This window comes from Scatophagus argus, chromosome 21 (genome assembly GCF_020382885.2).
Source record: "Scatophagus argus isolate fScaArg1 chromosome 21, fScaArg1.pri, whole genome shotgun sequence".
NCBI lineage: Eukaryota > Metazoa > Chordata > Actinopteri > Scatophagidae > Scatophagus > Scatophagus argus.
This window is the reverse complement of record NC_058513.1, coordinates 11,655,575-11,682,309: the sequence shown is the minus strand read 5'-3', so window position 1 is coordinate 11,682,309 and position 26,735 is coordinate 11,655,575. Positions and strand designations below refer to the sequence as shown.

Genomic DNA, 26,735 nt, shown 5'->3' with positions numbered 1-26,735 from the left:
TTACATTATTCATTTATCCTCATGCATCCACCTAATCTACCAAGCCAGAATGTTATTAAGACTTGGAAGCATGTTAGTCTGGCTCCTAAAGCCTCCAAGTGCTGTTAGTTTGTGACCACAAGACCACTCCTGCGACTAATGATTAGCGTTGGTGCAGATAGCCATCCACAATATGCGTCATTTAAAAACAAAATAGCAGCCAATGGACCCACAACTACGTTGCATCCGGCTAAAGAGACAGGTTTGTAGGGCTTTTCATATTTTTGTCTTTTATTTTGATAGGTCTAACAGGAAAGCAGATTTTAGAGACGCTCCTTCACAGGTGCTGTGACATGTCACTTCACCGGTGGAGCCGAGGAGCTGAGCATCGCGCAGAGCATGTAGTCGAAACTACAGCAGACTGTAGTGCTGAAGTTTCTGCCTGGTTTGGACCTGAAGTCTTCCTCTGAGGGGAACATTTCCAACATTTAGAGCTGCTCTTCGAAACCCACCTTGTTTGGAGCTAAATGACAAGTAGGCAGCGACTCGGAACCACTCAGTGATACCCCGGGGCGCGATGGAGAGCAAGGGATTACTTCGCTGTAAGATCGTGGTGGTGGGCGATGCGCAGTGTGGCAAGACGGCTCTCCTTCACGTTTTTGCCAAAGACTCGTACCCAGAGGTAAGAGACAGTATGTCAAAAAGGCATGAGTGGTGACTGCAGACCAGGTACCTGGAACCATACGAGACGCAAAAGTCCCCATCCAGCCTGACACTTCCAATAAAACTTCAAATCCTGAGTAGAACTGGAGACGAGTGGCACGCTCAGATTATTGATGTGTATTTATTTATAACGCGATTTGTCTTCTTTCTTATTGGCGTGTCGTAAAAGTGGCGACTTTCGCTACGTGTTTCTTTATCTCTGAATTTTCTCGGTCTTTGCACGCCTGTTATAATGTAAGAACAAGATCAAATGAAAACCACATCAGGCTCCAGACCGCACAGAAACCCGAGCTCCGTGCGCTTTTGCGCATCGCGCGCGTCCGCGTCGGTTTGCTTGGGATCCGTGCGGTCTGTCATCACTGGTTTGACCTCAGCAGCAGCCTGTGAACTGAACTGCCTCTGAGCAACACACTGAATCACCTCATGTCTCTGTGGATTTTGGGCTGTGAAACACGAGGAATTAAATGGCAAGTTATGTTTTCATGTGGGACTGAAAACTCTCTCAGAACGTCTGAGTGATATTAAGACAAAACGATTCACAAACTAATCTGCTGGGTGTCACAACAGTCAGCCTGAAGTGATCAGACGTTTTTGCAAATATTGGACATAACAAGTGGGATTTTGAATGGATAGACACATCTCACTCACATCGAATCTGTGTTGCAGTTTTGCCTGTAACTGCTGTATATTGATTTCCAACAGGAAATACAGTGAATCGGCAGATGTTGTACTGCAGGTCACAAAAATAACCAAATGTTACACGAAGGAAGAAGCGCAGATGTGATGGGCTGAAACATCCTCTGTCTGAGTTTATTTTTCACTTGCGACTCTTGAGCTGATGAGGATAATGAAATCAAAGCTTTTTGACCTAAATTTCTGAAATTGGAAATGGGTCAAAGCTCAGAATTGGCCTCATCTATTTTACACACACACACACACACACATTATCTAGTGCCTCTGATGTTCAAGAGTGCACCATCGTCTGCATTACGGCTGACTGAAATAATTAAGATTTCCTTTTCTGCTTTACATTATCTTGATTTAAACGGAATCTGTACACACCATCCCCTCTGCTCTCATATCTAATCTTAACCTCATGACTCGTTTTAGAATTACGTCCCCACGGTCTTTGAAAACTACACAGCCAGCTTCGAGATCAACAAACAGAGGATCGAGCTCAACATGTGGGACACGTCAGGTAAGACATGCTCGGGGTTTTGGTTTTGTCCTTTGTGTAGATGTAAGGCTCAGCATCAGCAGACACAGAACTTGTCTGTGTTCAAACAGTGTTACGTAACTTCAGTCCTGTCATCACCTTTGGAGTTAATTTAACAGTTGTAGTTCATTGAACAGCCGCTTCGGCGTTATATCACCACTGTGAGAGGATAAACACCTTGTCATTCAACACTTGTCTGATCCAAGTAGCTGCTGCAGCATAACAACCACTCAGGAGCTTTGTGAAACTGTCGGCGTGCATGACTTTATCACAGACTCGACCGGGCATCGTGGCTAAATCCAGTTTCCCAGTGTTAAAACAAGTTGTTTTTTTTGTTGTTTTGAGCTGTGAAGTTAACTCTGACATATGAGGACTGATGTCATAATTCTGCTCGGAGTCGTTTTGGATGTTTCAAACAAATGAGAGTTTGTGGAACGTTGAGATTCTTCCAGGCTGAACTCACTAAGCCCTTTTACATAACAACACCCGAAAACTCGTTCTCGCACAGCCACAGAGAGCGGCTTTAATGCGCTGCGTTCCATTGACCTCCACCCATGCAGACATACAGAAAGACCAGCTAGACAAGCTGGAGATTAAGAGCCGCAGCTCCTGAGGCTGGTGTTGCCTGTTGGCTTGCAGTGGGTGAGGCCACTCCACTGTGTTTCAACAATACCACCTGAAATTAATGGTTGTTTCACACACACACACACACTTTTTGCTCACTGAGCTGCATGGTGGATAACAATTACACTGGATGAAGGCTTAAACAGTCATTTAACCAAAAGAAAAAAACCCCCAAACAAACAAACAAATGAATTCATCTCTTTATGTAAAGCCTGCCATTCAGGACTTTTTATTATGTCACATTAATGGCATGTCCCAACACTACAGATGGAAAACATAGTGGACATAGTGCTTTCAGGTGTGAACATTCTTACCTTTGTGAGTAAGATGCACAATGTTTACTCACCAAAGCCTCTCCATAAATAAATGTCACAAAGATCTGTTCCTATCTGAGCGTGTGCCACTGTGAAAGAAAAATAGGTATTACTATTAAAAAGGAATACTGTCAAAAGGCTTTATGGGAGGATACATGCCAGCCAAACCTAGCAGCCCCAATACTGTATTTATTAATGACCTTTTATTGATTTGTAAAGAAATAATAACTGATTTATTAGAGTTTATATAACTTTTTGCTGCAATTTAAAAAGTATCCTAAACTGGAATGAAAGTTGCAGGGATAAAACTAAAGGAGGGACTTTAAAAGATCATCATTTTGGAAAATACGCTTGTTCCTTTACAGTAAATATGAAGCCACAGACAGCAGCCAGTTAGCTTAGCGTAGCATGACGCCTGGAAACAAGGAGAAACAGCTAGCCTGGCTCTGTCCAAAGGTAACAAGAGCTGCCAATCAGCGCCTCTAAAGCTCACTAATTAACATGTTTATCTGTTCAAAAACTCAACGATTTGTGAAGGTTGCTGCACTCAGCCCAGCAACAGTCCCACATAAAACACTCTTACACTTTGTTAAATTAATACAAGACATAAGGTGCTCTGCTGCACATACTCTGTGATAAATAAGTAACAGGACAATATATATTGCTGTCAGTTTCACCTGTTGCTTCTGCCTGAGTTGGCTTTTCTTCAGCAGCATGCTGGCTGCTATTCTCCTCCTCTTCCTCCTCTCCTACATCTTTCTCTTCATTGCTATTAGCTCCTGGGCCTCTCTTGCTGCCTCAGCTGACAGAGTAGCACTGGTTGAAGCCTGGAAATATTCAAAACAAATTAGCTGGATAGCTAATCACACCAGCCAGACTTAACTCTGTTTTGCTCTTGTCCAGACTTTCTTTGTGCCTCGTTAGGACGAGCCTTTCTGAGTCTTTCAAAATCTTCCTCAGCGGTCTATTACTCTGGATTGAAAAAAAAAGAAATATAGAAAATAAATATAGTATTGTGGTATAATTAAACTTGGTTTGGTCTAATTTTCAGAACAAACAGGACAGGGATCTGCATTTCAGGACAGCTGCTTGTAATTCAGGACTGTCTCAAACTTTTCAGGACTCTTTCATAACCTTAACTCCCATAAATCCACTACTTCTTGTTTTAACACTTTGAGTTTTTTAAGGACTCAACAAATAAGACATTTAACATGTTAATCAGTGAGCCTCACTGTGTGTACAGAGAACTTGAAGCGAATTTTGACTCGAGTTGGTGTGACTGCGCACGAAGATGATGGAAAGAAGCAATTAGACTTGAATTCACAAAGGCGCAAATTGACCTGAAGGCAGTTGAAAATGTGTCAGCTTGTGAGACAAATTCAAGCATATCCCAGGGCTTTATGAATATGCTTCATAGATGTAGAGAGACGAAGAGGAAAAAGAAGAGAGACTGGAGGGAAATAACAGAAGACAGTGGGGTTTGTGGTTCTGTTTGGTCCGAGTCTGAGTGTAAACACACAGACACACTCCCACAGATATGGTCAGTACATCTGTTGTTAGCTAGCAGCTGATGTCCATTTCTAGGCACTTATGTCTCCATTGACTTGTACAGTAACAGCCTACATGTACAAACTAGTCTGAAGCTTCCCTTGGTGGTGACTATCTGGGTGTTTGGCAAGTTCTTGCACATACCACGAGATGAGAATTTGTTTTGACTTCTGTCTGAACAGACTGAATGATATCCTGGATTCTGAGAAAAAATCTTTAGATGAGAGACGGTTCAGACATGAGACAGCACACCACACCACTTGCTGTTTCCTGTATTTGTGTAATGTGAATTTTGCCACTGCCCCACTCCTTTATGAGACCAGCAGCAGGTCCTGAGTCCTGAGTTCGCTCCCATGGGAGAAGGCAATGCGAGCAAAGATTATGACTCACATGATTCTTTTCGCCCACACAGGAAAGGAAATATTGGACCTATTTTTCATGAGAAAGGGTCCAATAAATCTGGGGATTGAGCATAGGAAGCTAGAAGATTAAAACATTGCATTTGTATTGTGCCAAATGTTGTATTGTCTTGACATGGACCAGCAGTGGCCCTCAGTAATGGGTTAGTGTTAAAAATACCCCATGGGGATGAAGGGAGAGTCGACCTTGACAAGAAACACAAATAAGCGTATTTCCCAAGGTACCACGTTACTTGTTTGACATTGGATTGGATTTCCGTCAAAAAACAGACTTTGAATGAATGATCCTGATTACAGCAGGCGATGTCTGACCTGAACTGGCTTCCTTCAGCTCACCACAAGCCGAGGGGAGACGAGGGGCTGCCTCGCAGCGTCCCTGCGAGCTATTCTGGGTCTGTCTCAGGAGACAGGTGCATTGGCTCCTACATCAGTGTTACCACACAATTCCCACGTTACCTGTCTCTACTTACTAATGACTGAATAGGAGGGAATTCCATCTCTGGGTGTGCATACAAGGGTGTGTGTGTGTGTGTGTGTGGATGTGTGGATGTAATACCCTTGAGTTTTGGACTTCTGTTCTTACTTACATTTGCTATTTCTTATGCAATCACAGTTTTGTTTGAGTGTGTACTCCTGGAGTGTTTGTGTGTGTGTGTGTGTGTGTGTTCACAGGCATGTGCAGGCAGGCTTGAGAGACAGACTGGCAAGTGTTTGTTAGCATTCGGTTTGTCTGCGTATGGCTTGCGAGTGTGCAGTTTGAATGACAGCAGTTAGCAGTGGGAGTGTGAGGCCGTGGCTGAAACGCAGGCAAGCTTTATAGAAAAATCTGTTGTGTTCTCATCACAGACCATCGTAACGGTTCGAGTCTGAGTGTTTGAAACAACAGTAGGAAGGGAGAAGACACAATAACAGGCTACATTCACAGTAAAGTTTCAGACATGTATAATTAAATAAATATGTCGGAGGCAAAATGCACCAAATGAGTGTCAGATTCATTCAGAAAGTGCCTTTTAACAAAACAGGTTTGTTGTGACTTCAGAGCATCCAAATGCAGTTGATGAATGGGCGCAGCCGCATCACAGATTTCAAGATATAAGATTCAAGATAGAAGGCCAGAGCGCCCGTGTGCATAACAGATAAGAAGAGGAGGAGCAGGATGAGTGTTGTTGAGGCTAACGGAGAGGAGCGAGCGTTAGGATGAGGTGCCATGGAGACCCTCCGAGCTGCCCTCTCATTGTGAACAAATAATCAGACACGAGTGTGACCAAACACTTGTCCAGTGCCTCCTTCATTGTTCATCTTGCCGCATCACCCACTGCCTCTTTGCTCTACATTACTGCATATTTGTTTCCAGACTTCTTGCAAAACTAAATTTCCCCCATGGTCTATTCTGTGTATGTCTCTGTTGACCTTCATTGTTGCCTCTATCTTTCTGCCGTCTTAATCTGTTTCCTTTTCTGTCTCTCGCGCTTGCGTTTTATGTGACACCGAGTTAAGATTAGGGTTGGAACGACGTGAGTCAAATCAAGATTCAGAGTGCATCCTTGGCCTCGGAAGCCGACAGAGTTGGCACAGTGGACATGGAATCGTACACGTTCAAATGTCCATTTCCCTGGGCACTTTAAGGACCTTTCATCTATGCTGGGCTTGAAATTGGAGGGAGTCAAGAGAGAGTCAAGAGGTTAAAATGCTACAGAGCCAGAATAATTGGTCGAGGGGCATGAATGAGCTGTGAGCTCCAGTAAAAGCCTCTGACAGCTGATCCAGTAGCCACTGCTGTCATCAGAAATGGACGTCTCTTCACATGACGATTGCTTTTGCATCCAGCGCATGGTGTATCCATCCTGCCTATGTCATTTTTGATCGACAGGGAAGCTGTAGTAGCAAGCAGCAAATAAACTTCTTCAAGATGCTCAGACGCTTAAACAAGATGACAGCTATGTCAGTGTCATTCAGGCTTGTTGTCATTTTTGTGGCTCTGGTACAAGAAGTCAGAGTCCTCTAATTTAAGCCTGTCTACAAAACACTGCATTTGCTTGGTTTCTTTTGAATCACTGCAAAAAAATTTTCCCAGGCGGTGCCTTAAGGTCAGGCTAGTCCATGAGTCAGACACTCCACACCTTAATTTTGTATTTGCATTTAAGTTTTCCTCTTTATGTGCTGTGTGCCACAAAAACAAGCTGGGAAGCACTTAAAAATGGACAAAGTAATTTTCTGCTCATAATAAATTACCTAACTAATAAGTCAAATTCTCCTTTGTAAGGAGTTTACGTAATATTTTAATGTGGAATGGACCTTGTGGAGTCATCAAAAGATAATTGTTAGCTCAGATTACCAGGAAACAAAAAACAAATCAATCTTAAATTGCAAGCACTGGTAATTATGATGACACAACAGTTGTGCATTGAGGGCTCTTTTGGTCTCTAAATGAATACAGTAGCGTAACAGAAAACTTCAAATCTGATCTGAAGTCTCTCCTCAGCTTCTCATTATTTTCATCAGTTCCTCTGTGGCAGAAAAAGTAAAACACTTGGTGCTAAGTCTAATTTAACTGCTGATTGATTTGTTTCTAGCTGACATAGCAACAGTCTTTTTCTGGCATGGAGGTGACATGTGGGTGATCTTGTCCCAGTGGCTCTGTTTGGTCTCTCAGTGTTATTCATTTGATTATTTATTTGCTTTCCTGCTGCACTGATTGTCCTCTGCAGCTGTTAGAATCAGAGCCTGAAGACTTGAGACTTGAGCCTGAAGAAACTATTCACAAGCATCTGCTCAATTATCAACCAATTTACCGATGTAAGGCTTCAGAAGGTCATAAATTAGATTAATATGTAGACTCCAGGGGTGACCTTCACATTCTTAATGAATCATTGGGTGCTAATTATAAATATGCTCTAAAATAACCTTCTTTTTTTTCTAAAAACCAAAGTAATTACATATCATGGAATAAGATTTAACGTGTCATTAAAACACACCTTGTCCTGACTCACCCTCTAACTTTATGAATGCACATGTGGATGACCTGTCAAGCACGAAAGTACAGAGGTGGTAGAACAAGCTTTTTCACATTGCTCAACAAGCAAGTGTAGCTGAGTTATGAGGAACTGTAGATTTGAATATAGTTGAGCATTTAGCAGCTAATAAACAAAATATTTTCCTCCGGAGAGCGCAAAACAGAGCTAAAGCAAAGTGAAGATTGGACTTGAATTCATCTGAAACACAAACAGAATCTAATGTGACTCCGTCTGATTTGTAAATAGTTGATAACGTGTCAGAGTGGCCGAGTAGCCAGAAGAAACTATTATTGCAAGTTTAAAAGAGTTTTCTTAATTAAGCGGGTTTTAGCAACATAATTCACATTTCAATTGCAGTCACATAGTGGTTAATTATGCAGAATAATTAGCAACTTGTCCACAACATAACTGTTTCGTTCATGATGCGGGAACACACATAACACGGTTTAAAATTCGGGATTGAAGTTCAGCCGTCTTGGCTGGATTCATAAAGAACCAGAGCATTTTACTGTTGCTGCAAAGGAAACACAATTTTGGCTGAGTTTATTTTCCTCTGTGGGCTGGCTGACGACAAAAAGAAGTTGTTGTTGTTGTTGCCTGCGGGATACTCTTGCCACAAAGACACAAGCATCTAAAACATGCAGGTTTCACAGCTGAGCATGTGAAAGTGTGAGGTGAGAGTCAATAAAACAACTGGCTCAACCTGCAGTGTCGCACCTTAACAACAGTCATCAAAGAAGGAACGCACTGAGGTTTGTCGCCTTGAACTCTGTCCTCCAGGCAGCTTCCTGTTCAGGGGCATGTAACCTGAATCGTGTGATACTTCCTTGAGGCCTTGACAAGTCAATAAAAACAACTCAGTTTTTAGTCAATAAAAGCAACTCCCTTTTAAAACACACACGCATTCTTGCTTGTGCACACGCTCACTCTTCACGTGCTTCTGTTTCAGCGACATACTATGAAAACATCACTCTGGAAGCCCTTTAAAGAGCCTCTTGCATCCATCCATCCATCCATCAATCCCAGGCTGACGGAGTCTATGGCTGAGATTGCTTTAACAATCCATCATTCATTCATGAGCAGCTTTTATGACCCCAATTACATGTTGGCTCCTTGAAAGCACTACCCAGATGTGCTCCGAGCGAGCATCTGTGTGCAAGTGGCACCTGGCTCCATGACAGAAACGAGCAGAGAAAATAGCTTGATGTGTTGAAGCATTTCAGGGGCTTTCTGGACAGGAGGGGAACTGGGTTTTTAGTTCAAGTGCTGTTGTGTTTTTTGTTCTTCTACCAAACATGTGCGGGGATGAGCATGTTTGTGCGTGTATGAATGTGAGTATGAGTAAGTGCTCTGAGAGAGACGACTGGGGAAAATATATAAATAGAGACAGTGTGGACACAGAAGGATCGCGAGTGTCGGAGTGCAGAAAGCAGGCTGAGTGTGGACTAAATGAGTGTCAGTAGGTTTTTGTGTTGCGAGTCTGCACCCCAGTCATCCTGGTCTGACTCTCTTCTGCTCATGCAGCCCATTAGACGTCCAAGGGTACATTGAAAATCAATGGCCTAGATGTGTCTCTACTCTCATTCCCTGGGGGACAATGGGTCTGTCTCTCTGCTGGTGCTTCTGTAACTGAGCAGTCTGTCTAAGAGAGACAGCAAGTCTGGACAAACGCGGTAACGCTAACTTTTAGATGTGACCTTTGTACTTTTAAACTCAACAAAATACATACTTTATTTTTTTAAATTTTGCTTCAGCGCTAAACTTTACTCAAACTTTATTGGGCAGCCTAAGTATTCTCATCTTTCTTGCTCTAAAATGTGTTCTCATTTATATACGAAAGTGTTTTTTAGGGGACATCAACATATTATTCATCATAATCTCGTCCTGATAATGTTGCTGATAATCGTTGCTTCAACAAATAGGTCTACTTTATATAAAGCTAGACAGAAAAATGTTCTGAAGGGAATGCAGAGAGTCATTTACAAAAACGAGGCATAACAAATCCACAATGAAAACCCAAATGAAACTCTTCATATTTGCAAAAATGCTTCCCCAACTAGTATTAGCGTTTATGGCTAACACCAAGACTTTGCCAAAACGTTTGAAATGGATGCCTTATGGAGACTCAGTGGAACAAAATGTTTTCTATAAGAGCACAAAACAAGCATTTTGAAATGTTACCAGGCCATGGAGGTGAGTGTCATTCATCACGTTTTAGACAGTAAAACCATAATGGCTCTGTTGTTAGGTGACTGGAAAAAGTAATTAGATTTTGTAGTGCACTTTGCACACTTTGTTTAGACACAAAAACACACACGCAGAGGGCACTCAAGGGGTCTATCTATCCACTTAAGACCCTCTCTATCCCTTATCTATAATGCAAGACGTAACTACGGCCACAATGTCCAACCACCAATACCTCAGCCATTACTGAGGCAGCCGGATGCTGGTGACCCTGTTTCTGCTGCATTGCAATACGCTGTAATTTAAACTGTGCAGTACTACTGTTTCCTGGTTTTGTGTTGGTGTACTTTTGTTTTAGTCAATGGCTTTAATTCGTCAATTCATCAGTTCAGTAGTGAGAATGGATTCTGTGATCATAAACTAACCCACACCACAGCTGGGCACCGGACTGTTAATGGTTTCTCACATTAGATCAGATCCTGCAAAAAACTGATCCAAAGAATTCATTCAATTGTAAATTGATCCAGCTGGTTCAATTCAGTTCAGCGCTGAAGAAAATGGTAGGTTATTTATTGTTACCTTAAGGATGGTTAACTGGAAAGGCCCATCGTTTTTTGTCTGCACAGCCTCTTCAGATTAACTCCTGGTTGGGAATCATTGCATTTTCATAGTTCAACAAGTATAAAATGGGTATTGACATTCCACATTCAGTTCAACATTTAGTTATTAATTTAATTATAATTTGTCATTAAGTGATTGCAGTATTTTCTGATACTGAATCAAACTGCTATGAACCATTATTATCTACTGAATCATAAATACAAATTTGTATGCAGTGCACACACAATTTCAGTGATATATTGTTGCTTCAACTCTCAATGTCAAGTTTTTTTGGGTTTTTTTTTCAGATTTTCTTTATTTTTTATCACCCTGGTAACTCCTGTCTAGTCAGTGAAGTGAGGGAGCAGCCGTACAAAATGTTTGCCTCAACTGAACAAGAGGTTTGGATCAGAGTTTTGTGTATTCACTGAGTTTAAAGCTCAGAATCAGGGCTACACTGAGGGACATAAGGCTGCTCAGACAGCATATCAAATCACAACAGGAGCTGGGAGGTTTAATGTGAAGCAGGGATGCCCAGATGTCAGTCTCTTCCCTCTGTCATTAATTTTAAGGAATCCTGCAGGATTACTGCTCATTTCAGGCAAAACTCTGGCAGCGCTCTCCCTCTGTGCTCACTGAATTAGAAACATCACACAGGATTTATCACTGAAATCCAGTTTTGTTTTTCTGTTACTGGTTCCGCTTTAAGTGAAAACAAAACTCAAGTCAGACTTGAGTAATTTGATTAAACAGAGCCAGATTGAAGTTAAGCCTGACAGCTCAGTCTGGGGACACTCCACAGTGTAAAAACACTTCATTACTTGTTTCTGAATGGTTAAATAACAATATGTTTCCCTGAAGCCTCCTAGCAAAAATCTCAACAAACCATATGGAAAATACATGTGCAAGCACATGTGTGTGGTATGGAAAATCAAACTCTATTGTCACCTTGCTGACAAGCACATTGTGCAAAGATTGTTTGCCTCTTGATATAACCGGCAGCACCAGCATCACTCATTCCTCCGCACTGCTTTTCATACCATTGTCTGATATTCAAGCGGAGGAGTGTGCATGGCAACAATCATAGTGTACTCCATTTACACGAATCCATGATTTATATACCGCTAAAATGAACTACAAACACTTGCAAGTTTTATCATAAAACACAACAATCTCCTGTCATTTTTCTGACGAGACTTTTACATTGAAATACGGCATTCATAGCATAACTTTAAAGTTTTTAGTTACACTGAGAGATCAGTCATGAGAAGGGACATCAAGACACTTAGACACTACCATAAATAAGCTTAACAGACCCCCCCCCCCCGCCAAAAAAAATCATTAAATCAACAATGGAAGACGTGTAAGAAATCTATTATATCATCTCATGCTCAATGGGTTCCTCATTGTAATCAGAAAATGAGAGAAAGGAGAAAACACAGACGCAGTTCACCCTCATGTTCAAATTATGCAAAATTTGTATGCAGTTCTGTACAGCGAGAGAGTGTCTGCACTACAGGGTTTCTCAAAGTGTTTATGCACATACGCTGAGTGATTATCCACACTGAGCCTGAGTGTGTGTGTGTGTGTATGTACTGAGTGGACTCTTACTGTATGATAATCATCTGAACATACAGGCTGATTTCTCTTCTGTTATTTACCAGTCAGTCACATTGTCCCCACATTTCACACACCGTAATGCTTAATCTCTGTGGGCGGTGTGTTCAGGTGGTGGAGGAAAAATACGCTAATCAATAGCATCGAATTTTACTGCCATTTCCCCGAACCCCGAAAAAGGCAGTATTTCATCAGAAGGGCACGACTGCAGCAAACAGGATTTTAAAATTAATGAACTTTACTGTTCTTTCGTAATGGAAGATGGGAGACGAAAATGTCATAAGAGAGGATTATTAATGATTTTCTGTGCAAACATCCTCAAGGTGTGTTTGTATTTCTTCTGAATCACGCAGCGCCATGAATACCGAGAGATCCAACACCCTTTTCTCTTATCAGTCACTTTACAGCTTTGAGCTTGACTAACCAAATACATTTCCGTAAATACAACAGTGGATGTTTAATAATGAGTTTTTACAAGTTCAGAAAAAAATGAGAAAAGGGAGATATCTCTTGAACATTAAAAAAAAATCCCAAATATGATTTACTATATTTAACATAGAATGGATAATATGCCTCCATCCAATTCATAATTAAGAAACCTGCCCAGCGGGGCTCATTAAAGGTTGCTCATCAAGAAACTTCGTAAAAAGTTTGTGTGGAATATACAGACGAGTGAGAAATTAAAGAAAAGCCTGAATTAATGAGTGGAGAATCAAATGCAGATGCTTCCACAGAAGCTGTGAAGAAAGGTTTGATCAAAATAATGTGAAACAGTCATACCAAACACCTGCGGAAGCTTATGTCGGATGAAAAACTTGTTTTTTGTGTGTCTTGGTTTTAGACTGAGTACTTAGCTGCACCCATTTAAGGCTCAGTAATTATTCCATTTGTATTGCACATAATCCGAAGATTGAAAATAGTCTACTTGTAATGAACCACACCATCAGCCCATGATCACGTGCAACACTTCGTCAGGATATGTCACTGCCTTATTTCCCAATGTTGAAACACGACAACTCTCCTGTAGAGCTGAAATCAATAATCAACTAAAAAATTTGTTGATCTTCTTTAAAGTAATCTGCAACTATTTTAATAACTGATCAGTGATTTCCCATTCACTGGTTATAACTTATAAAACTGCTTATATTTATCTATTTCATATGACAGGAAACTGAATCTTTGGTTTTTTTTTTTGACAATTGGTCGGAAAAGATAAGCAATTTGAATATGTCACTTACAGCTCTAGAAAATTGCGATAAGGGAAATAATCATTAGTTTCAAGCCAACTCCCTACGGCACACTGACTGCTTCCTCTGTCTGTATGAGATGTTTATTGTGTGCCGTGGGCGCCAGTTGATGTCAAAAGATGCTACTGGTGGGTGCAAAATTACAAGGAATCACATGGTAGTAACAATAAAATAGGATATATGAGCTTGGCCAGTGTTGTGTCATTAAAGGTGGATTACAATCCAGCTTCTGGATTTGCTGTGGCTTCTAAATATCTTTCAGGACAAACTCTCTAAGCAGCCGTTTAATCTAATAGTTCCTGTATATTCATCAAAAGAGGCCCACAAGTACATAAATTGGGTATGGACCAGTGGGTCTCCACAGAATTGAAAAAGGAAATGTGTCTTTTTATAAGCATCAGAACATCAAAAGCATGACAACTACATGTGGCGACACAGCGCGGCGTTGCTTTTTCCACAAATCTCATGCACATTTGACAGTTTATTGGTTTCTTTTAGGTGAAACTCAAACAAATACCTGCATGTGAGCTATTACATTCTTTAATTTTCATTTGTAGAAAGTTCAGACAGGATGTTTCAATTTCAAGCATTCTGTTCCAAATGGTTTTTTTTCCCTGTAAATATTTTAGAAACTGAAATAAGTTGTAAAGCATTTTAAATGACTTCAGCTAGCTGAATACACGCAGCCCTCCGGTGACTGAGTGTCTTTTTGAGGTTGTTCATGGTCAGAGGGGTTTTAGACAGAGACAAATGGGCTGAAGTGTCTTTGTGCTGCTGCTACAGCAGCAGGAATCTTCCCATGAGGGGCATCAAACTGCAGGTCCTGCAGAGGGTCAGAAAAGCTCACAGATCAATACACATTAGCTGCTGCTCGAGTGCTGAACACAGATCGGTTGACATCGTGGAACCTTGAGGCTTGCAGTGTGTGTGTGTGTGTCAGTGCTATTGTTTGTATTATGAAGAGTCGAGTAAGCACTACCATCATCCAAAATTAAGCTGATAATAGAAGTGCTGCTGAATTCATTTAGAATTTACAGTGTTAGGATTTCCAACATTTTATAATAATGAATGTGGAAGAATACTCAGACTTTTCTTCACTTCTGAAGTGAAGGATCACCAGACATATTCGGCACATGACAGACTTTACAGCTTTAAAGGAGGGGTTTCACTTGTAAATATAATCATTAGAAAAACATCACTTTTTTCCTAATGATTGTATTATGAAGCAAAAGCAGTCATGCAAAGACATAATTACTACAAATTTTTAAGTTACTCTTGTGCAAAGACTAAACAAACAAGAGTTAGTGCTGAGCTTCAGAAGTACTCTCCGGCAAGGTTTTTATCTTTGGACAGAGCCAGGCTGCTAGCAGTCTTGTATTTACTCAAAGCTAAGCTGGTCCCAGCTCTTCTCAAACCTTCAATAACCAACTTGTTGGTCAGAGCAGAAACGAGCTGTAAATGCAATACTGACATACTGTGACCTTATTAAGTTGCTTGGCACAAAAACAAACATTTGTCTGTTTCCACATCGAAGAGTTACAGAATAATATTCATATTCGTTTCAAGTAGTATGTATGGCCACCAGAGTCCAATATTCACTCTTGTTTTGCTGTCTTTATTTTGGTCTCTAACGACTCCTGAGGGAGACATCAGGCTCTTTAGCTGCTAAACATTCACCAGCTAGCTGCTAACTCGGTCTGTCTGCCCGCAGGAGCTGAGCAGGTAGAGTACAGCTGGTTTATTAGACTGTAAACATCCTGCTGAGGGCGGTGAGAGTGAACCAAAACACTGAAGTTGTGGGTCAGAAAAGCACTAAAACACTCTGCAGAGCTGAGGAGAATTGCAGAGTCAGGTGATAATCCTCTGAGGGTTCATCATTATCACCTCTTTCACATACAAGTAGACAGTGTGATGCACAATTAATATGAAAATACTCATTAAAGCTGCTTTGATTGCAGACATGAGAGTGGTGTTAATGTGTGCGCGTGTTTGTAACTACTGCTTCAAGAAGCATTTGCAACATCTGTGCAACCTCCTGTATGTTGTCGAGATGCTTGATGGCACAAACCAAAAGCCTTTGACAGCTTAATTCAATGACTATTCAAAGTTGGCTTTGGAAAATATATGTTTTTGGATCCACTGATGAGAGGAGGGGAATGATTCAAGTGCAGAGTGACTGGAATCTCTGGAGGGTCTTGGTACTTGTTTATTCTGGCAGGGGTAGGTAGATTGAACAGAGGAGGACTTGGCAGAACAACAAACAACTATATTACTGCAGAAGGAGTAGCAGCTAAACTGAATATGCCAGAGAAAAGCAACCAGCTGAACCCAACAGACAGGCTGCTAAATAAACAGCTCACGTTGGCTTAATGGGCGGTCAGTTGAAGTAAACTGAGGAGCGGGTAACAGACAGCTACATTAGATAACACTGACCCCAGGTTACCTGCCTGCAGGAGATTACCTGCCCTTGATGCAGTTACAGTTCGCAGAACGCAGCAACCAATCGGCCCCCATGACCGTTTTTGTGAGTCACTTTATTTGAAAACATTTATGGTCTAATTTACCAGCCATGTTGTTGTCTGACTCTGTTATGCGTTCTAACTTTTATAATGGGAAGTAGATTTCCACATCCATTATTTCTGCTTTAAAAAATGTAGGAGGATAGAATGAGGTTGTGTAAAATGCTGTTTTAAAATTACATTAAAGCATAATGGAGTTTCATTATGTTATTATTCAGCGTTCTGCCATGCTCTTTGTTTTTTTGCTCCTTCTTGCCTTGGGAAAAGTTTAGGAGAAACTTAATTGTCTGATCTCAGGTTTTATACAGAAAACACTGAAGAAATTATGGCAAATTGGGTAACACATCCTTATTGACATATTTTATCCTCATTGAAGCTATTTTTCAGCCTTTTCTCTCAACAGAAAATATAAAAATAAACGAAGTTGTAACTTTGTGACCATGTGTGAAAATATTCCCATTTGCTTGTTAACTGTAAGACAGTACGCTGTTATTTAACCAGCTTAAATCTGATCATTAAATCAAGCATGTTTTTAGGATTTCAGGGTGACAATTTCTTGTGACTTAAATCTTTAAATCAAGAGTGAAAATGTTATCATTCTGACTGCTATGGGGGGGTGTTCATTTCTTCTATCCTTGATGGTGGACAAAAATCTCCATCACATTCTGGCACCCAGCTTTAAATCAGTCAGTCATATGATGCATTCACAGGAAGATAAAATGTTTAATTGCGAACTAAAACTTAGGTGTTTATGTTGGTTGTTTCCATATACGTGATAATTTCAGGTGTGTGAGAAAATACATCATTTGTTAAACTATTTTGCAGTATCGGCATGAGTTCTAATGATAGCAGCTGACCAAAAAAGACATTACTCTGCATAGCTGCAGCCCATATAGGCCCTGGTGAACTTGGAAAAGTGCTCGCTAAGCAGCTCTGCAAATGACTTCTTTTACAGCATCCCATCCTGCTGCTCATATTAAGCTGGCAGTATTTCATAAATGCAGTTTGCACAGCTTCAGGTGGGCTGAGACAAAGATCTGTTGTTATTTTACCCAACAGGCGTGTACAGGATGAGCTGTTACTGTAGGAGCCCTTACTAATTTTGACATTAAATATGATTTTACTGCAGGTATATTTTCCCGTATGTTTAGCATCAGCACAAACTAAAGGGAAAAAAAAGTTGGTACAATTCAAAAAAGAAATCTGAGCTTTCCAGGTTTGTCAAAAAGCAACTCCAGAGGTTTAAGGTGACACAGTCCCAAAGTTAAAAAGTTTTTAACATTACAGCTGATGCAGACACTGTGAGGCTGAGCTGCAGCTGTCGGTTCACTGATGGAGATCTGTGGGTGGGTGGTTTACGGGGACACACTCCTCTGCTCCCATGACCTTTTACTGAATTAATCATCCTTATTTTCTGTGCACTTGATCTGCATTGATCTGCAAAATGCTAAAACACAAAAGGAAAGTGAAACAATGTGTGTGTGTGTGTGTGTAGCCATTAGATCTGCTCACCTCCACCCGCCTCCCTCATATATGAAATTATTAAGGTTGTCTAAACGCAAGTGGAAACATGAGCAAAGTTTTTGCTGACTGATAATCGAACACATTTCTGATAGAAACTATAATGATGAACGGAAATTGTGAATTTATAATTTTATGCTGTACAATAAAATATCTGAATGTCTTACAGGAAAAGAGAAATATTTTGATATAAATTATCCTTTTTTTCTTTTACTTATACCAAGAGTTAAGTGAACAGTTAGCCCAGAGACACAGGGTAAGACCATGGAACATCTATTTTTTAAGAGAAATAAAGGTCTCCTTCAGATTTTTTTTCAAGTAAAAGTTTGAAAGTCCATGTGTGTGACACGGACATTACGAAATGTGTTTCTGTGTTTGCGCTATGTGTGCCAGCGACTCAGATTCAACCAGATTCTATGGGAATTTTCTGCCGAACACATTTTTTGTGACGTTGCCAAAGTGCTGTGTATGGTGATAAAAAACCACATAGTGTCGGAGACAAAGAGGAAAATGCGGAGGGAATGTGGTCCCCTCTGGACAGGAATGTGTCCCCTTGCTGAGGTCACAATGCTCAATTCATCCCCGGGCCCCTGACGAAAAAACACATACCATTCTGATCTACCAGGTGACGCTTTGTGTCAGCCCTTCATTATATCACCGTCACACGTCTGTCCGATGGCTTATTCAAGCCTGTCAGGCGCACAGACCAGGGGTTGTGGACGAGGCCTCTCTGTTCGAAAGCAATGAATCACACCCACTCTTTGTCATCTGCAGAGTGGCTTAGTTCATGGCAATTACATTTAATCATAGTTATTACTGCCGAATGTGCTCTGTAATGACTTACTTTGTGATAAAAAAAAAGTTAACTCTTCCTAAACTAAATTACATATAATCCACCTGGAAACATTGGTCATGTCTGTTTGTATTTTTGTCGTCCACAGGTTCGGCCTACTATGACAACGTGCGGCCGTTGGCTTATCCTGACTCTGACGCAGTGCTCATCTGCTTTGACATCAGCCGTCCAGAAACCCTGGACAGCGTGCTGAAAAAGGTCAGTATCACATTAACAGAAGCGTGAATCTGTCCTGATGAACTGTTTTTTTGCAAAATATAAAGACAGACGGACAGTTTTCATGGTACATTTTGCCCCACATCAGGACAGCAGGCCACAGGGCAAGATTAAAGGATCGATTCTGACATTTTCAAGTCAATCTTGCCACAATACTCTCATGTCGTGTGTGCACAAAGAGAGATTTATGGCTTGCTGTAATCATTTCTCCTCTCTATACCGGCTGTGAAGCGAGTCCTTCTTAACAATAACAAGTTGGTGCTGATTCAGCTGTTTGCTGCCTTATGTGACTAAAAATCATGCTATTTGTGTATATTTATTCTCTTTTATGTTTTGTATATAATTCTTGTGCTAAATAAATAAATAAGGAGAAAATTTCACAAGAGCAGGGAAATTTTAGGCTGGAGCAGCCAAACAATGAGCTCCATTAAGCTGCCAGGAGCTACAGCTTTTGGGTGATAACTGGACCCTTTTTCCACTGTCATTTGATTTGTTATTGTAAGAATATCAAAATCTATCTTTTGAGGCTGAAGGCAGTTTTTTTCAGGATTTTTTTAGCAGACTAATTCAGATTGATAAATCTTTATTTTCACTGCTAAAGAGCATATGTGAGATGTGAACAGTAAATGCGTAAGAACGTTTGACCTTTTAGTCAGCACCATCACTCATCCGTGACATCATCAGTGCAAAACCAAACACTTATCTTTTATGGTGGATGAAATTCTCACATCTGCAGAGGGTCCACTTGAGAGCCAACTTGAACTCTGACCTTATTAGGTGACCTTTTCTTTAGTAATAACGGTGAATAGATTGATCTCACAATGAATGCCAAAGTGACACGTTGAGCGGTCACGCTACTCAAAGTTTAGAGACAAATAACTTGCACAGACTTATCCTTATCCTATCTAACTTAAATGCTTAAGTACATTTACTTTGGCATGTTTTTGTTTTGTTTGTTTGTTTTTTAGCTTATTTTCCATCTGCAGGCTTCTATTCTCAAATAATGCCCATGCAGTACATGGCACTTTTTCCACTTTTTCTTGTCATTTCTGACAGTCTTCTGCCTAACCAGTTCTTGCACCCTCCAATTTTCCTTGAAGAGGAAGACCATTTTTTTTACTTTTATTGCTAAGCTACAAAAATACCCCTTGATTCCTTATCATTTTCCTTTCCCTTTTTGTATCCTTTGTTCTCTTCAGTCCATCATCTCCTCAAATGCTCATTCACATCTCCCATGTTAGAAGCATTACCCAACCTAAGATGTTATCCCAGTTTTCTGTCTTTCTATCTTCCTGCCTGTTTGAATTGAGGCATCAGGTTATTTGTGGAGGAAAATTTGGAAATTACCAAAGCTGTGGGGAGGCCATCCCTACATCCAAACTTAAAGGCTACAACCTGAAGCACCCTGAACATGTCAGGACTTTCATTATGAAGGCCAGAAGCTGTACAAAAGCTACAAGCACAATGGCAGAACCTGACAGGCATACACAAACTCAGAATAACAGTAATGTTGACGTAAAGATCTATAATTCTTATCACAGGCTTTGCTAACTACTGTTTCCTTGTAGCTCAATAAACACCCTGGAGTCAGTCAGTATAAACACTGTACATTAATAACATTTGTGCACAACATAGGACTTCTCACACAAGTTGCTGCTTTTACATAAGTTTAGGAAACTTTTTGACAGAGCTGTAATCAGTATTCTAGATACAGATGAGATGAAATTTTCCTCCAGTACAACTCAACCCACCGAAGAAATTTACGACTAGCTAGGAGAACAACTAACAAGATTTTACTTTAACTCAAATGACAATAAAATGCAATCTTTTAGCACAATCCTGACAACGGTTCTGCAAAGGGTTCCCAAGCCCATGTAGTAATACATTAAATACACTGTCTTTGTACTGTCCAGTTGAGTATAGATCAGAACAAATTATCAAATTCTGGTTTATTTATTCTACATACTGTTTTGGAATCCGGGTTGTGGTTAGTCATTAACCAGTGTATTGGATCAAGGTTAATTTGATTATAGAGCTAGACTTATCCAAGTTGTTTCATCCTGAGTGGAACATGAATGTCTGTACCAAATTTCATGGCAATCTGATAATAATTTCACTTAAAACCAAAAATGTAAACCCTATGGTGGCAATAAAAGAAAAGTGAGGGGATCACCGAAGTCATTAGGATTCATCGTTTTGGTAATTTCACGTTAATCCATCCAGTGATTGTGAATCAAAATGAGAGACTGATTGTCTGAAATTGTCATCCCTGGTACCACACTGTTAGCATGTCTAAAGGTATCACTATTGACCTGAATGTGTGTAATCATATAATGTTCCTCTTCTGATCAGCAAATTACAGCCACACCATTTCTCGGTGGGTTTGATATGTGTATTTTAAAAGAGCAGTTACCTGAGTTACCTACTTTCAAACTGAACTGTGAGCTGAGCAAAAGTTGCCAGCCTCCATTTTATTCCTTTGATAAACCAGACTCTGCGCCCCCGACAGCTCTTTAGCCGAGACAAAACTCTCACCAATTCTGAACATTAACACAAACAATAAGCCACTCTTCATATAGGCCCTTTGTGACTCATTTAAATTGCTGCTATTCACTAGTTGTGCGCCGCTCGGCGGAGGGGCCTATTGATAGGCAACAGCTCACTCTGCACAACAGCACAACACATTGGAGCCCGTAACAGCAGCAACGCAGACATCCAGGAAAAAAGATCTCTTTGTGAGGAAGAACAAATGGAGCAACTGTGCGAAGTGGTTGTCTGTGTCATGGTGTGAGGAGATAATGGCTGGAGTCGCAGAGAGAAACGGCGTTAGAGAGAAAGAATTTAATGGTGTGAGTCACGTCAGTGGTCTGAAATGAGTACTCGCTGTCTTCTTCCGGCATTCATGATCATGAGCATCATGCTGTTGTGCTGGTGAAGCTAAAGAAAAAAAAAAGCTGTATTGTTTCAGTGTTTGATTCTCATCTGTTCTACTGGGGTCTGTTAAGGCCAGTTTTCCTGTCTGTCTGAAGAATGTTGTGTCAAATTACCGTTTTAGGATGCAATGTGCTGCACATTTAGAGGTGAGGGCCTACTGAATCATACCAGGGAATCTCCGTGTTTTAATCTGTGTTCAAACAGGTAGGTTCAAATGCAAAGGATTTTACAATATCTAAACATTACCGTGGCAGCAAAAATATGCACAAACATTAACAGGAGCAGTAGTTACTGACAACAACAATGTCTCACTAACATAGTGCATCGCATTTTCTTCCAAATCTAAAATGGAGGGTGTATGAGGGTTGTGTTTCTATGTCATAGAGAATTGCTCTTAATAATTGTAGATGTAAGAACGTTCTTAAATTACATATAATATTATGATCAGTGCTGAGTATTGTTCTAGTGGTGCCAGATATCATACCATAACTTTGATACAGTCATTAATGACACCTTTTTGTGATACATCACACTGAACAACAATCTATCCAAGCAGTTAATGGCAGTTTTCGATACTAAATGACACATTTCGGTCAAAACTCCCTGATAAATTTCTAACACAAGATATAAGCGCTAACAGTAACTTAACACCAGGCTGAGAAACAGTGTTTTGCTGCCCTTTCACTCTGTTACACCTGTTACTTCACCAAACAGCCATGTCTCAGTGTCTTAGATACTGTATACTGGTTAGCTCAGGGTTCTGGTGTCTACATACTTTCGGCCCCACCTATATATTATCCTCAGCTCAATATATTGATAACAGCATGTGCACTCATATGTCCTGTACTTGTCTGTTGATACTCAGTGGCAGGGTGAGACGCAGGAGTTCTGTCCCAATGCCAAAGTAGTGCTGGTTGGCTGCAAGTTGGACATGAGGACGGACCTCAACGTTATGAGAGAGCTCGCCAAACACAGACTCATTCCTGTCACCCACGAGCAGGTGAGGAGTACAGAGAAAACACCACACATCATCTAAATGTGTTTATATTGTTTTATATCTGTGAGCATCAACAATATCAAACCTAGCTGGAAAACTGACTGCTGTTGATGATACAACAGCCTACATGTTATTGCAATGACTGCTAAATGTGGTGCGACCTGTTACGAAGCAACGTCAGAGGAGGCCTTGTGGACACCATAGCTGCAATTAAAAATGATCTCAATCAATCAGTGAGCTCAGTGTGGTGGACAAGTGAAAGCTGATGAGACATCTGTATATATACTGAATATCTCTATATCTCTATATTCATATTTAGTTCATTTTGTAGGATTTAGTGGGAAGAAATGCTATATAATATTCATAATTATGTTATCATTCCAGTGTATCATCGCCTGAGACTAAGAATTGATGTGTTTTTTTGTTATCTTAACATGAGCCTCATATATCTACAGAAGGAGCTTGTCCTTTACCACAGGGTCCGCCATGTTGCACTGTAATTCTAGATTCCTACTTCTATCTTTATTTTTTCAAGGGGACAGAAAAAATAATTAAATTATAACAGTTTATAATAATTTTTATTTGGCTAGTATTTTAAGGTTGCTTAGATGAAATTTAGGTGTGCTTGAGCACCCATAAAAAGAGTCTAAAATCACCTATGGTCCCTTGTAATTTTCCACTGCGGCAATTTTCAATTGCCTATAGTAACACTGATTTATGTACAAATTTAATAGTATCATCCCAGACAAATGACAGCCATTACTTTGCTCCCTTGTGCACATAAACAAAACTTCTGCAAATGAATTTGGAGGGTGACATTTGCTTCAGATCATAACTTCCACAAATATAGAAACACGAGGAGTGTAAAAGAGCTGGGGCTGAACAAAGAAGGAGACAAACAGCAGGATGTGCGATAATACAATTGTTTTTCTGTGTGTCTTGGAGCAATGAACAGTGGCATGCATGAATTTTAATAGCCTATTTTCATGTAAATTTGAATTACCACTTCTTGGCAGCCTTTTGTCAACACATTAATATTTTCTCATACCTCCGACAAAGCAAAGGTAACCGCTCTCATTTTCCTGTCAGTAAAGCCATCAAAAGCGGTCCATGAAGATCTCAGATTAGTTTTCCTGCATAAAATAATTTATCTCTGAATTAATAAAAAACTATGAGTGTGCCAAATGTTTTCCTGAAACTGCACCAGCAACAATTTTCAACCGTGAACCTCTTTATTTGCCTCCCATCCACTCTGACTGAAATTCTCACTGTAAGACCACTCTTTGGCTGGATGTATACTGTGTGTCCAGAGCATTCCTATTTGAAGAACATTTACAAGAGAAACATACAAAAGCACCTGAAGCATGTCTTTATTTTACTCTCATATTTGTCCGATTTAGCTGCAAGAATCAGCGCTGAAAAACACTTTGGGGTTATTCGAGGCCAAATTGTTTGTAAAGCTTTACACTATGGTAAAAGAGAGGACAAAAAGCCATAAGCACAGTACATCTGTGGTCAAGCAACTGGCAGAATTTTGATCAGATCTGATCAATGTAATAGATACTGACGGAAAAGAGAGCACAACTTGAACATTGCTGTGTGCCTACTGCTGTAATCGGCTTATGTGCGTCAAAAAAGAGACTTGAAGTGTTTGGAAAGTTTCCATTAATGCAAAAAATAATGCAGCTCTCCCTCCTAGCACAGCTCAAGCCTTTAATATGTTTCATAGATAAGGGATAATATCACCACATCCTGCTGCTAGATGCTCCTTCAATATGGAATAACTTTAACACTGATGGCTGAACACCTACGCTGTCACACAGTGTTGACGTTTCATTGCCAGATAAGTTTCGTTGCCAAGTTGATGACACACTCCAAAAAGGAAAGAATGAAATAACAAATTCAAGAGACTTCAGAGCAGAAGTGCTATTTATAAGACCTAAAGAAGGACTGATTAAAGCAATACAAAATCTGGGCTATCACAAGATGCACACAAGCACAGAGTCAGTTATAGGAGATGTTATAGGAGAATAGGAAAGCACCATATACACATAAGTTCAACCAGTCTGTATTTAAGATGGTGCCAACCACTGCTGGGAATAAGCTGAGCTTTTACGCTCAAGTTTTACAGTTGCACAGATAGGCCTTGAATATTTCATAGCTCTGCGGAGCATCTTAGCTTTCTGTGTGCCCCAGCTAGCTATTATGCCTTTGATGACACAGGCCTTTATTAAATGGGGAGTCTTTCCTCTACATGGCCAAGACCAATGACCTGATATCCACAAAAGGATAAGGTGGGGATGATATAACAGCGTGTAACAAATGGTGATAATAGAAAACTCGCAGAGAATATTTTAAGAGAGTTGAAAAGCACACTGTTTGTGCATTTATCAACTCGGAGCTGTGTGGCTTTCAAAAACCAAGTGTAATGTTGTGTAAATGCTTAACTTTGACTCTGTTGAATTGTATGAGGCACCCAACGGTATTTCAGAGGTTCAGCGTGCCATTCACGAATACGAAAAGCATCATTTCCACCACATGACCCCTCTGTCTCTCTCACAGTCATAGTCACAGGCAATTTATTTGCCACAGTTCTAAGCACCAGCTCCCTGCAGCTCTGGTGAGTCACCTGCTTTTGAACTAAAAACAAAAGCTGAAGTAAAAAGGCTAGATAATTGTTTGAATTTTAAAGCTGCACTAATCTTTTTTTTTTTCTTTTCAAAAAGGTGGTCAGACACTGAATTACAAAACAGATTCCCTCCCTGTAGAGTATTTTAGGGTCAAAAAGGTAATAATTTTACAAACCGCAAATTTTTGGTTCAGTCTCGGCATTCACTACAAATGGTAAACAAACAGAGTTAACAACTAGCTGGTAAACACAGTGGAACATTTAGTAGATAGATAAATACTTTCCTAAGGACTTAAAAAACTCGGGACCGGCCATTTTGAGGAGGAAGAAGAAGGAGGAGGAAGATGAAAAAGTGACGAGGAGGAAGACAAATGCAGAATACGTTTGAAAGTCGTAGCATCTATGGCTGATCTGTTATAAATTCTTTTAAACTTTGTTCAGTTGCTGTAGCTTCACCATCAGGACTATTAGCCCACAATTCCAGCTAAGGAAGTTTGACTATCTTTCTATAATTTTCTATGTTTCCAGGGCACTAATTTGGCGAGGCAGATCGGCGCCGTGGCCTACGCAGAGTGCACCTCAAAGTATTCGGAGAACAGCGTCCGTGACGTTTTCCACGTCGCCACGGTGTCGTCTGTGTCCCGCACGCATCGGCCTCAGCTCAAACGTGCTGGATCACGTCGGGGCCTCAAGCGGGTCTCCCAGCAGCCGCCTCGGACTGAGATTCACGAACACCCACCCGCCATTAGAAAGGACCGGGCCAAAAGCTGTGTGCTCATGTAGGAGTCTACCAGCAACCTGACCTGCATGTGCTGATGGACTTGAAACCTAACTGCACATGAACTTAATTTATTGGTGAATTCTTGTCAGATCTTTGCACTGCATAAGGGACAATGTGATGAAAACAAGAACGAATGATATCCTGTGGAGTTTCTTTGAAGAATTGTTTGTCCATCTTTAGCAAAACTCTGCTTCTTATTTTCCTCTGTGGACGTGCTCTCATCAGAGTGGGTCATTGTTGTGGCAATTTTTCTTTGATGCTTTAACTTGAACATGTGGACAAAACTGGTCATGGACTCAGACAAGCTGGTTAACAAGTGAAACGCAAGGACAGAGAAAGATGAAGGGGATGAAAGGGAAAAATACTAATTGGAAAGATCTTTTTGCAAGAACCAGCAGTAACAGTGCAGGTCTTGACCTCTATTGTGTTGTTTCCTGTGCCAAAATGCTATTCTCTCTGTGTTTAAGTAGATGAAGCACAATATGATGCACGCAAACTGTTCTGTCATTTATAAATGCCAGGCAATGAACTCTGTTTCACTTGATATGACAAGCTGAAACGAAAATTGGACAGACGAAAAAAAAAAAACATCATTGGTTGAGACACTAATTTTCTTAAACCACAAGTGCTTTTAATGTTGAAAACTAAATAATCACGCATCACATAATACTGAAGTGTTGTGAAACTAATATTGTTCTTATAATTCACACTTGGGGGAGAGTCAGAGGGAACAAAGAGGGTGACTGTTATGATATGTTGTACATATGTGATAGTGAAATAAAAAAAGAAAAAAAAACAGA

General features: G+C 40.4%; 2 protein-coding genes across 2 annotated transcripts in view; one reads left to right on the top strand and one right to left on the bottom strand.

Annotated features, from left to right (window-relative positions):
- Nucleotides 1-334: 334 nt before the first annotated feature.
- Nucleotides 335-26,735, top strand: LOC124052492 (rho-related GTP-binding protein RhoN-like). Its single transcript, XM_046376793.1, has 5 exons — nucleotides 335-661; nucleotides 1,813-1,900; nucleotides 18,467-18,576; nucleotides 22,394-22,528; nucleotides 25,683-26,735. Exons 1-5 carry the CDS (start codon nucleotides 557-559, stop codon nucleotides 25,935-25,937), a joined length of 693 nt encoding a protein of 230 aa, XP_046232749.1. The 5' UTR covers nucleotides 335-556; the 3' UTR covers nucleotides 25,938-26,735.
- Nucleotides 2,806-26,735, bottom strand: part of LOC124052490 (breast cancer type 1 susceptibility protein homolog) — a 55,110-nt gene continuing 31,180 nt past the window's right edge. Inside the window, exons 21-22 of the transcript XR_006842007.1 lie at nucleotides 3,534-3,683; nucleotides 2,806-2,945 (exon numbers count right to left, since the gene is read on the bottom strand). The gene's annotated coding sequence lies outside the window, so the exon portion shown is untranslated. The remainder of the gene's footprint in view (nucleotides 2,946-3,533; nucleotides 3,684-26,735) is intronic.